This window comes from Ischnura elegans, chromosome 12, assembly GCF_921293095.1.
Source record: "Ischnura elegans chromosome 12, ioIscEleg1.1, whole genome shotgun sequence".
Classification (NCBI taxonomy): domain Eukaryota; kingdom Metazoa; phylum Arthropoda; class Insecta; order Odonata; family Coenagrionidae; genus Ischnura; species Ischnura elegans.
Genome location: NC_060257.1, coordinates 46947370 through 46960167, shown reverse-complemented (window position 1 = coordinate 46960167; position 12798 = coordinate 46947370). Strand labels below are relative to the sequence as shown.

At 36.4% G+C, this 12798-nt stretch overlaps 1 protein-coding gene across 1 annotated transcript; it reads right to left on the bottom strand.

Annotated features, from left to right (window-relative positions):
* Window positions 1–2261: 2261 nt before the first annotated feature.
* LOC124168888 lies at window positions 2262–7388 on the bottom strand. Its single transcript, XM_046547264.1, has 4 exons — window positions 7372–7388; window positions 5559–5622; window positions 4891–5150; window positions 2262–2751 (listed from the first exon to the last, which is right to left on the bottom strand). Exons 2-4 carry the CDS (start codon window positions 5620–5622, stop codon window positions 2368–2370), a joined length of 708 nt encoding a protein of 235 aa, XP_046403220.1. The 5' UTR covers window positions 7372–7388; the 3' UTR covers window positions 2262–2367.
* Window positions 7389–12798: the final 5410 nt, after the last annotated feature.

The following is a 12798-nucleotide window of genomic DNA, read 5'->3' as shown; positions in this document are numbered from 1 at the left end:
TGAAGGTTATCGGAGGGCCGCAACTTTTACAATGACTGTATTCATCAGGTAACATTATATTTAATTTCAGAAAAATTATAAATTATATAATAAAAATCAAGCAATAATAGTCGGTTCAACAGATTCAGGTTTCAATTGGTGGAAGTTAGACATATTTAAATAAATAAAAGATCGTAGCACTTTTCCACAAGAATTTTTACTGCGTACAACGCGTTTCGGCTCACTGTCTTGTACCAGATGATGGCTCAGTGAGCCGGAACGCATTGTACGCAGTAAAAAATCTTGTGGAAAAGTGCTGCTATCTTTTATTCATTTAAATAAATCAACAGTGGTAGTTCTATTCTACTTATTTATTTGGTTAATAATATATTAGTTAGATTTCTAGATGCTCGCACATTTAATTATATAATCAATTTAATGAGATAAGTGTACCCTATCACATTTTTTTAAATTATGTGTCGGGCCACCGCAAACTATGTTGGTCGGCATAGTACAAACAACCAACAACATGATACTAGCTTAAAGTTTACCCATCGTGTATACTATGTGGTCCTCGAAGCAGTCTGTAGGTGCCAAAGACGATCAGCTTCTGAATATGTTGTAGGAAGTCAGCACCCGCATGAGAAGCGAATAAGAGGATTTACCCGAGTGATATCTATGCATGTAATTAGTAATTGTATTAATAAAGGTACGAGCGCCCATGAGAAGTTTTCAATCAGTATGCGTATCATATGTGATACATATTCATTGAATGTGAACTTTGTCTTAAACGCATGTTGTCTGTTTAATATTTATCATGTGTGATAGATATCAAAATTTTCATTAAAAAATAAAAAAGTTGCAGAGAAAAGTTATTAAACTATAGTCATTAAAGTGTTTCTGGTGATATTTTAATAAGTAAAAACTTTTTGGCCCGTATTTAGAAATTCATGGTGTTAAGGGTTTTGACTACTTTTAGCCTCTTGTGCCTAAATACGAGGGACGTTTCTCTTCAACCTCCGATGGCTCAGCAAAAACACCATACAAGCACAGGCGGGTAGTGCGCAGGTAGGGCAACTGCGCATCCTCCGCACCACACGCTCAAGTCATTGTTGGCCGTAAGTTGTTAGTTTAAGGTTAGTAGCAATCTCGTTAACTACACTGCGTCAGTGTATTATCCCGCTAAGGGCGCACTGCGGAGCGACAGCCAAAAAACTCGCCGAATGGGTTCAGCATTGACACGTCTCGACCTTTATCCCGATAATAGAGAATTTTTTAATGCACTGTGGCTAGAGTGTGAGACAGTGTGAAAAATTACGTCCATTCCCAATTAAAACAAAAGAAAAGGTGTGCTGGCTTATGAAAGTGTTCTGATCCATGCCGACGCCCGTCATCTCAGCCCCGATGCAGCCCAACTGCTCTTGAGCAATTTCAATGGGACATTTTCGATCATCCGCCATAAAATGTCGACAAAGTGCCGTGTGACTTCTATCTTAACTCTGAAGTGAAGAAGTGGCTAGGAAGGAAGGGTTTTCAAACAGGCTTTGAGGTTCAGAACTAAAGCAAAATGTATTGGAGGTCACTGGCGGCAACATCTTCTGAAAAGGGTATAGTAAAACTTATCCACAGCCACGACCATCACCTCAATTGACGAGGCGAGTATTTCGAAAGGATACCACAAGTGTGCTCAACATTTAGCATTGAAATAATTTTTAATCATTCACTTCGTCTTCCGTTCATGATCCATCGGAGGTTGAAAAAATAGGTCCCTCGTACATATATGTATGCTAACTGTTGGGATACGGGATTGTATGTTAAAAGATATATAATGTTATAATAACTCAAGCCCAATGAAATAATTGCCATTAGATATTGAGGGATACAGATTGACACTTCCACTGCGGGATACGGTGGCTACCGGATGAGTGAGTGGTACGTATCCCCGGAACAATACAGCTGTGCACTCCAACGCCACCAAGTGACAGACCGATCAACTAGCGGCCCGATAAGGCGCCCATTATGTACCTAGCATTCCCCTCATTCGTAATGGGTTTATAGTTAACGCAGTATCTACATTTTCTTTTGGACTTGAAGTCCGGTACAATATGTTAGGCCATTTGAATACTCGAGACGTGATAGAAATGCTTTTTTCCCAGCTAACAACATTCGTTTCCCGTATACATCCAGCGTTTAGGATTGTTGACTAATGATGATGATGAACGAAAACTATCATTGAAGGGAAGGGTATGATAAAATATGATTTGTCGGAGAGAAACACATCATTGTCCTTAAGGATGATATTTATTAAAAGTTATTTTTGATATTGGAACATCACGGGTGCATGATAACATAAGCCTTTTCTTAGAAATTTTGGTGGTAATTCGAGATTTACCAGCCGAAATAGTTGTGGAGGAAGTTGTGGACGGCATCGGTGTCAATGTCCAACTTCTGGAGTCCACTGACCATCTCGGGGAAGGCTGGATCCTGCCTGACTGTGTTCACGACGACCAAGAACGAATCGCTCTTGAGACGAGTGATCAGTTCCTGGAACTCTGGGTCGGGCTCGCAGGTTGTGATGAACCAGTTGGCGATTTCGTCGACGGGCAAGACGGCGATGATATCATTGATCATGTTGGTCAAACCCGACCTAAGCATTGAGTTCCTGAACCTCGGGAACTTAGAGGGCTTGAACTCAGGAATGCCAAGGATGTCAAGGACGGTGTTGACGTAGCTGTAAGCGTCGATTTTCTTGCTGACCAGCCAGTTCATGAACTGAAAGTATTAGATTGGGTGGTTAATATAGTACAAAATTCGAAAAAATAAATAATAATACCGTGGACTCAAGTATTGACAGGAATGGTAGCTGGATAGGTGAGGATGGATATCGGTATTGAGTCCTTTTAAGTGAAAATACTCCTCAATAAGTTTTAATTTTCGAGGCATAATCCTTTTAATTGGTGACCTTCGTTTGTTTTACGACGTCCTTGTGTTTAGGATTTCCACTAAGAAGATTTTAGTTGAGAATGTTTCATTGTTTTTCTCATATTTCAATAGGATTAGGGATTGTTCGTTAATTACTTTAGGCGATTTTGGCGAATTTTGGACAATCCCCTTCTACCTTAGTGAGGTATTTTGGGAATGGGCTCGACTTCCTCCCCCTAATCTCACTTGAAATTGTTCATAATGCCTATTTCCAGTGTAAATACGTTAATCTAAGCTTCATTGCGTCGGATTTACAATTTTATAATTTTTTATTATTTTAAATAAGTTGAGACTAGTATTTAAGATTACTATAACCATAGTCTGTTATCACAGTTTACACTGTCATGTAGGAAAAAAAATTGCTGGATACTGGCCGGGACCCCCCTTTTCCTCACGTGATATTGAGTGAGAATCGACTGGACTCTCTCCCTCCCTAAACGCTCCACAAAATTAGTGGATCCCCCTTATCCATTATATCTTCCAGCACTCTATTTAATCTGCAATTCCAATGTATGTCCTCCAGCAAAGTAATATGTAGTGTCAGTTTTCAAATCGTTTATTAAACGACCCAATATGAAATCTAACAAGCTCATCGCTATTTTCTAGACTTCAAAAATATTTAATGGAGACCAAAAAGAAAACATTTTAAATTATTGGACGATAGAGAAATTTGTAAGTGCAGTCATTATTGCTCATGCTCCTAGTTATTTATTCAAAGTTTTCCGTCAGATTTCTTTTACGATGAAATGTAGGTGTTTATTTCAAATTGGAGTTATCTATGGAAGAGGTATATTTTGGTACAAAAAAATATCTTTTTTACGATACATATGTATCTTTTCTAAATTATCATCACGATGTAATCAAATGTAGTTGGTCTTAATTTTGACTATCATTGGGATTGCTGTCAAAGGAATCGTTTACTTGAGGAATCATGCGATTGATTTTTACTATATTTTGATATAGATTGCGTGTGGATCATAATTTGATATAGAGCGGGAATATTTTACTAATAGCACCCTCTTTGGCATCATTTTACATCTGCTGAATAATATATTGAGCTAAAATAGGAAATGGGAAGCATGAATGAGTGGTATGTTGCCATAACTCACTTCCTAACTCTGCACGGTGAAGTATTACCTTAATAATTTGGATTTAATATTCCTTAGCCATTATTTTACATGATTTGATTTCAAGGCGCCGTCATTTCCGTTATATTCCCTCTTCTTTGACAATTAATCTCTTCATAAACAAAACTTCCCAGTCTTCTAGCCATTTATTTTTACACTTTATCTCTTCTCTTTGTTATCAATATACCAATCCTATTCCCTATTCATCCACGCGCCTGTATTGTATACCGATATATATTAACGTTTGTGTAATTATTTTCTCTTTTGAAAGATTAAGGTTAACAGTGTTTATTAATTTACCAGCCTTATTGATTATAACCTATATTAATAATCGTTACTATTTGGCTAAAATCTGTAAGGAATGGGTTTTGCTATTTTTGCTAACCTGCTATTTTTGTTTTTATCGTTCATTTATAAATCTTCCAAAATAAATATCGATATTAATTAAATAAAATGCGTCTCTGCCTTATGATTTTCCCTCGTAAGATGACTGTGTGAAATTTGAGAACAGCATGAAGACATTCTTGCAAGAATGGGGGAAAATAAAGATGTGCTGAGTTCAGTTAAAGGGAGGAAGTTACAATGTGTAGAGGACGTTATAAAAGGAGAAAAATATAAAGCTTGCAAATATTCTTCCGGGGGAGACTTGTGGCAGATGAACCAGAGAAAGAAGTATCTCCGATATCGATAACTTAAAATCACGCAACGGTCACTCAGCTATAGAGTTGCTGGGATCAACTCAGTTAATACTTATTGCGAGCGGACACTGATCTGGTACCGGATTGAAACAATCGATACTTACATCCTTCAGCTCCTGGACTCCTTCCAGGTTGACGACCAAATTTCTGAAGGAATCTCCTTGTAGCCAGGTGAAAACGGCTTGCACATCTGGGTCAGTTTGCAGGTATGTGATGAGGATGTTCAGCAGCTTGTCAGTTGGGATTAATTTGAGTAGCTCGTCGACCAGGCTAACCAGGGAACGAGGGGAGATCCTCATTGGGGGGTCAGCGGGGTTGTGACTGTAGTCCTCGATAGCCTTCTCAATGGCCTCCACGTCGATTCCTTGTTGAAACCACCATAATCATTATTTAAGAAAGGATTGATTACATGTTTAGATAGGTCGTATAAACTCTTCGATATAGGGCAAAAATGGTTGCGATTGCATAAATGATAATATTCATGTATAAAAACACTTAATTCAAATTTTTTGTTGATAATGATATATTTTCAATGTATTTTGGTTCTCTAATCGCATGGTGGACACTATATAATAAAAATTAAATGGAAAATAATCGATGAAGTGCGGCTGTTTTTTTGCAAAACTACGATGGTGTAAAAAATTGGAAGTTTAATTGAACGTTTTGGAAATTTAATGTGACGTATTTGCGATGGCTTGAGATCTATTTGGAGGTATTGGATTAATTTTGAAAATTGCTTGTCTTATTGCTTGTAACAAAATAGTATACTTACTGTGGAATATGGTTGAAGCACTTGACAAGCCGATAACGGCCACGAAGAGAAGAAGAAGCTTCATCTGAAGTTAGAAAAAGTTATTAGCATATATATATGGTTTCCACATATCTTTTTTTTTCTTAATATTAATGAATACTAAATATAAATTTTTTTTCATAAAGTTATTCTCATGGAGAAATACCAAGTAAAAAATTAAATAGTACAGATAGCCAATGAAAATTAAACTTATCGAAGTAGTTGTAGGTCTGGATATCGAAGATTAATGAGTGATTTTTTAAAGGGCATTTTCATATCGATTTCATGAGTAACGGAACTTATATCAAATTTGTATCAATTACCGAACATATTGAGAGTAGGAACAATGATTCGGGAGATAAAAAACTTGGGCTGTGCAGAACAAAGAGAATGAAGGCTGGCCTGAGATATCAAATTTTATGATAATTTGAGACACATGAGGATGATCAAGAACAGTGAAGTTGAATATCAATCATCGTAAATCAAGCTTAGGACTACATTTAAGTTATTTTTACAGCTTATAATTCTGTAAACTCCAATTCCATAGTTCGTGATAATATTTGAGAATGGGTGGATATAAATCAATTGATGTGACCTCAATTATTTAATTTGTACCGAAATGTGTTTTTAAAACCACAACAAGATGTCTTTCAACTGACGATGACTCTGTGTTTGGAAACGCGTAATGTGGGTGATGCAAATTGTGGAAGAGTGGTATATTAGCCCGTTCAAAATAGACATTGACTCTTGCATAAATTGCCAACAAGCTGAAAATTTCCAGTAGCGTTAGGGATACCACTCTAATGAAATCCTGAAAAGTCCCCATCGATCCCGTGTGTGCAAACATTTTTATTCAACGTCAAAAGTCAAAAAAATTGATTTTTTAGATTTTTCGGCCAAACGGTTGGTTTTACGATAAAAATGGCTCGGTTCAAAATTGTAGAGCAGTTAATTTTCTACAAAATTGTCGCTATACTTTTTTCTCTAAGATTTGTCATTTCTGAGATAGAGCCATTCGAGCAATACGCGTGTTACGTGTCCAATAATGTTCAGAGAGCGCAATAATATAGTTATGCATATTACTGAGAATACAGTTACGGGTAATTTCGAATGGCTATAGAGTGGTATTCCTAACGTTCCTGGAAATTTTCAGCTTGTTGGCAATTTATGCAAGGGTACCCCCTTTTTTTTGGGCTAATTTGACCGGGCTAAATGGTTTTAATTTATGAATTTGAGTCAGAACTTTAATTGCTGTATGTTTGTCTACGGAAGTGAGGAATGGACAAAGGGAGCAGCAGAGAAATCGAGGATAGGCAGGCTTTAGAAATGTGGTACTGCGGAGGAATGATGGGGATCAAATGGATCGACCGAGTAGGTGATGAGGAAGTCCTTAGAGCAGTAGGAGAGAAGAAAAGCCTTGTGAAACCTTGACAAGAAGACGGTACCACCTTATTGGCCATTTCTTGAGACATGATGGCCTGATGAAGACAATCGTCGAGGAATTTGTAGGTATCAAGAACGGAAGGTCTCGAATGAAATAAATGGAACAGGTAAAGAAAGATGTGAAAGAGAAGAAATACATTGGTGTGAAAAGATTAGCTGATAGGATAATTGAGTGGAGATCTGCGTTAAACCAATCTTAGAATTGTTGAGAACTGATGATTTCTAAGATCATTTGACGACAGTAAGCAAGTAATTCGTGTGGTAATATTTTAGAAGTAGTTGTATTGTTTAGACATTTAAGATTTGACGCTGAAATAGCATTTTAATGAATAGAGATGGGATGTCGACTTACCTTGTTCAGCTCTGGGGTCTCAACTCAACCTAGAGTCGCCTATCGCCCACTTTTATACCCGTAAATCCTTTCGGCCGTAAATAGCGTCGGGCACAAAAAAGTGACACTATCTTTCTTCGGGAGTGCGATATCGGCGAAACGGAAAATTTAATATTTCACCAGGTGGTGGAAATGGGTATTGTTTTTAATGTTGCCACCGAATGGTGAAACACGTGGTGTATCTTATCGTGGCATTGAGAAGACAGATTGATAAATATTATACAATCAGGTAAAAATAGTTTTTTCCTATTGAGCATTGCTTCATCTTAGAAATTATCAAATTCTCACCATCTGTCCAAAATAATCTTAGTCTCTCATATAGTATGCATATTAAATTTCTTTGTTAACAAAACTGAAGTTATCATGAATCAAGGGGCTGTAAATTGAATAAAGATAGGATCAAAACAGATTTTGCTTGCGGTCTTTTACGCGAAAAATGTCTCTATCCAGTCCTAAGTTATTATTATAGAAAAAATTCGCCTTGAATATATTAGTTATCTTATTGTGGCATTAAGAAGAAAGGCTGATAAAAATGTTACAATCATGTTTAAATCTTTTTTACTTGGTGTGAATTGCTTCTTCTTAGAATTATTTAATTTATTATTTAATTCTCTCCATCTGTAAAAAATAATCCTCTCATTCGGTATGCATATAAAATTTCTTGGCTGGCAATGAAATGTCGACAAAGCACAAGATAAGGGGTAAATCAGATTTTGAGAGGGGTCTTGTATGCAAAAATGTATATATTCAGTAGTCACTTATTTGAAAAATAATTGGCTGTTAAAAAAATTACGTGCGACCAGTGTACGAACTAGAATACGCCAACGTTGCCTAGCGTTCCTTATCAGTATAAATTAGTTTCTACTCAAAAATGCTAATGTTATCACGAAAATTATGTTTGCATTTGATATAAACTTGGCAATTCCTCAGCCGTCATCGTTCAGTTGACCATCGTTTTTTCGATAATTTAATTAATTTCTCAACCAATTCAGGCGAACGTAGAAATCGCTGAATGTTGCAAATGTTATCGTTGTTATGCTCTCCTCAGCTTTTATTTCTTAAGAGAATTAGAGCTTCACATCTTCAATTTAATAAAAAAATATGCATGTTATTGAACGTGTCGTATTTCTGTGTTGACCGAGAATCCTCGGCATTGTTCCACTTTGACATCTATTAAAAAAAATTATATTTTATTTGCTACGTAACTGATTGGTTGAGGTAAAAAAATCATCAGATTTTCTACCTTGACATAACTTCGTCAGAATAAGGTTCATATACTTTCTGAAGAAAGAGGTTCGAAATTGGGTCTGTTCATGCCATTAGCATGTGTTGGAAATTTAAAAGAAGTCAGGTAATATTTCATGTTTTTCAAATATCTGGGAGTAGACATTTTTATAATGTCCTGTGCCAGTATTTACCTATTAACCATTTCGATGGTTATGTAATTATCACATCTTTACTCTGTCCTTGGATACCCATTCAATTATTATTTACGATTTGGCATTAGAAAGGAAGTTCCCTCAAATATTGAAGCGTAACAAACTTAGAGATTTTAGAAAATATCTACAACGTTCGATCCGAAGATAAAATGAAAATGAGGATTTACATCTGATTATACCTGTAATTTATTATCTAAGAATTGTATTTAATCAGCCACCTATTGAACGAAATACCTATCCAACTTTTCTCGATGCCGGGTGGCAAAAGAAATCCATAAACGCTTTCAGTTAAAAAGAGTATTGGTAAGAGCTTTTATCTTTTTGATCGTTATGTTTTCCAAAAATTTTACGATTTTATGAAAAAAATGGATTTTGCTAACGTATTTCACTCTTACATTATAAATTTGCCAGAATGGAAATCAAAGTTCATAAAGTTTCCCGGCGATTTCTTAAAAAAATGAATCTTTCGTGGGGATGAGTGCCATATCCTTATCAGGTAAACGCCATGTGACATTTATCACGTGTATCAACGAAATATTTTGCAGGTGTTTAGAAATGTCATAAATATTTTGAGACCATGGTCGGCTGTTGAGTTTTTTTATTTGGAATTGGATTGGAATTGAATTGTGGAAAATACCAATTCTGTTTTTATCATGGTTGTTCAGTTGTTTTTCTACGTAGGAATATGACACATGGTGAGTGGAAACGCCAACATGCTATCTTCATACATACTAGCTCGTAATCGTAATTTACACGTGCTCTGATAACTAATGAATTGAACCTACGGTACGGTACGGTGTTTGGAGGAGGCGACCGACAGCTGAGGTCATTTGCGCCATGAGGGAAGGGTAGGCGAGGGAGGGTGGAGAGAAACCCGGTGTCGGCATTAGCCTGCTCTTAACGAAAGACGCCAAGGGGACCACGGCTTAACGTCCCATCCGACGGACGGAGTGTTGCACTTGAAATATCCTCCACACAACATTCAAGCAGGGATCGGGCAGTCTCTGAAAATTCTCTGCCGCTGCCGGGATTTGAACCCGGGCCTACCGGGACGGAAGCCAACACTCTAGCCACCACACCAATCCGATCCCCGAATTGAACCTTATCAATGATGTATATAAGGCTATTCATGAATCAGGAGAGGGCCTATTGACTTAATATTGTCGTAAAAGATGCTCCACACGTGATTGTATGGAGATAAATATTTTATTAACTGAGGAGGTGAGAAAAGTTTATTATTTAAATATAGTCACTCGGGTGGTTATAGGGAACTATAAAAAATAGGCAAATATTCGCGTATAAGCTGTAAGCAATCATCAGCCGCAGAAAAAGGTATTTATGCCGAATGTTCGTAAAAATAGCTAAAGTGTGGAATTTGATTTGCTTAAAATTTTAAATTATGATAAATGAAAAAAGATTGGATGCCTAAAGTAAACTGATTTGAAACAAAACTTGACGGGGACATACTCTTAAGTATGCAAAGACTATTTCTTTGCCAACATATGAAGAAATATTTATCAAAACTTCCTTATAATCACCTGCTCAAAGCTTCATCTGCAATTGAAGGGTAAACTGTTTAATATGATATCCACTTCCCCATTACGCGTTATGCAACAGCTATCACAAGCGTTTTCGTCACCTCTAGGAAGGGCATAGATGTTCTTTATAGATGTTAGTCAACAAAGGTTTCCAGATAGCTAGATATTTTGGGCCATTAAGTTGGGACTTTCAATATTTATGTGAAAATTTACGGTTATATCATTACCTTCGAGAAGTGAAACTGGTAGAAAACGTATAATGGTGGTGGTTCTCGGGTATTGCTGTGTAGAAATCATTTTCACTCAACGTTTCACTCCTCCTACTGGGAGCGTTATCAAGAGAACCACCACCATCATAGATAAAAGAAGCTGTGAAAATCTTTAGTAGAAAACGTATTTGATCGGTTGGGCATATTTAAGATTTTTTAGGGATAAAATAAATTCTAGGCATTTTTTGTATAAGGGTTTGTCATTATATTGCTATAAAATCATAGAAATAGCAGTGTTGAATATGCCATAAGAATTATAATTTAATAGCCGAAATAGTCGCGAAAAGGAAGGAGCTTTTTTCTTTATCCACCTTTTTGAGCATACTGATAATTACGTGCATGAGACATGATGTGCGATTTACCTACATGGTATGAAATAATTGATATAGCTTCAAGAAATATATTATTGATATATTTTTTAATCAAATAAATAATTCAATTAGGCGTAATATATGCATCGTTTATTTATTACATTGTTTAACATTTTTCGACTTTATACTGTAGCAGACATTGAGAACTTATGTAAATTACGCACCTCAAACAGTAGAATAATAGAGAAGTAAAGAAAATGCTATATAATAAATTGGCTGTATTTAAAAGAAATATGTGCTGCTGTATTGCTGAAACCTTATCATACCTTATATATACCTTCTCATGGAGCCCGACCAGTTTGCGAACGTTGGTCGTTATTGTTATTATTGTTATTTTAACAAAGAAGCAGGGGCAATTTCCACAGTTTTATATTTATTGTACGACCGGTTTCGCTTATAGCATCATCAGGTAGGTAAATATAACAGGGAGGGTGAGCCAGAGGGGTCTTCCGACAAACCTTTTTCGAGAGAGAAGATTACACTTTGAGGCCATTTAATTGTTTTGAATATTCACGTATTTGTATATTCGTCATACCACCTCACCGACTCCTTCGGTTTTTCCAATCCCCAAGCAACTATTACTGTACAGTGTACACCCTTCTCTTCCTTTCTTCCCCTTCCTCCTCCCTTCCCGTCTTACCCCCCCTCCCTGACTTCTTATTTAAGCCTTTACACACCTTGTAATATTTACCTGATGATGCTTTAAGCGAAACCGGTCGTACAATAAATATAAAATTAAGGAAATTGCTCCTGCTTCTCTGTTATGTTCCGTTTCTACTCCATCTCGCCTGAAACCTCAGATTTTATTGTTATTTTACTGGGATTATGGGGAAGTCTACTTTATAAGCTTCAAATCTTATATTTTAGATGAAATAAATTACTTCCTACCTCCTCATTGAATATCGTACCTCCTCATATAAATTATGACCCTTACCTGCATTTTTTATCATATATGATACTCTACACTATTTCTGAGTGCCACAATTCTTCCCATAACGCATGGTGTGTCAGATATGACGCACCCCGCCGTTATACTATGTGGTTCTCGAAGCAGTCCGTAAATTCTAAAGGTGATCAGCTTCTAATCATGTTGAAGGAAGTCAGCTGCCCGCATGGGAAAGAAGTACGCCAATGATAAGTTTTCAATGACTATGTGTCATATGTGATACATATTCATTTAATGTAAAACTCGTCTATAGCATATGTTGTCTGTTTAGTATTCAGCATTTGTGATATATATTAAAACTTCATTAAAAATGAAAAAGTCGCCGAAAAATTGTAAAAAATATAGTCATTGAAGCGTTTCTGGTTATGTTTTACAAAGTAAAAACATTTTGGCCCGTATGAAGGAATTCATGGAGTTAAGGTTTAAGGCCACTTTTGGCCCCTTGTGCCTAAATATGCTAACAAACCACCATTTTTTATTATGCTCATCAGTTTTCGAATAGATTTTATAATCCCATCTTAATTGGCCACATCATGAGAAATGATAGCATAATGGAAACAAGGACAAGTAGACGGGAAGAAGGGTAAGGGACGTTCCCGAATGAGTTAAATAGGATAGGTTATTAGGGAGTTAAAAGAGAATAAATTCACCTCCATGAGTAAGCTAAGTAAGTGATTGGAGAGCAAAATGAAGAGATGTGTAAAAACAATCTTAAGATAAATAAAAGCGAACAAACTATGTATAAATCCCCCAATTTATTTTTGTGGTACTACTAGTTTCGACGCAGCGGCGTCATCATCAGCTACAAAGGCTACCCTGCCTTTG

Coding starts and splice junctions, on each gene's coding strand:
- LOC124168888 (XM_046547264.1), bottom strand. CDS start 5,622: ATGAAGCTTCTTCTTCTCTTCGTGGCCGTTATCGGCTTGTCAAGTGCT. Junction 5,151..5,558: donor TGCTTCAACCATATTCCACA/GTAAGTATACTA, acceptor GGTTTCAACAAG/GAATCGACGTGGAGGCCATT. Junction 2,752..4,890: donor GAGTCCAGGAGCTGAAGGAT/GTAAGTATCGAT, acceptor TAATACTTTCAG/TTCATGAACTGGCTGGTCAG.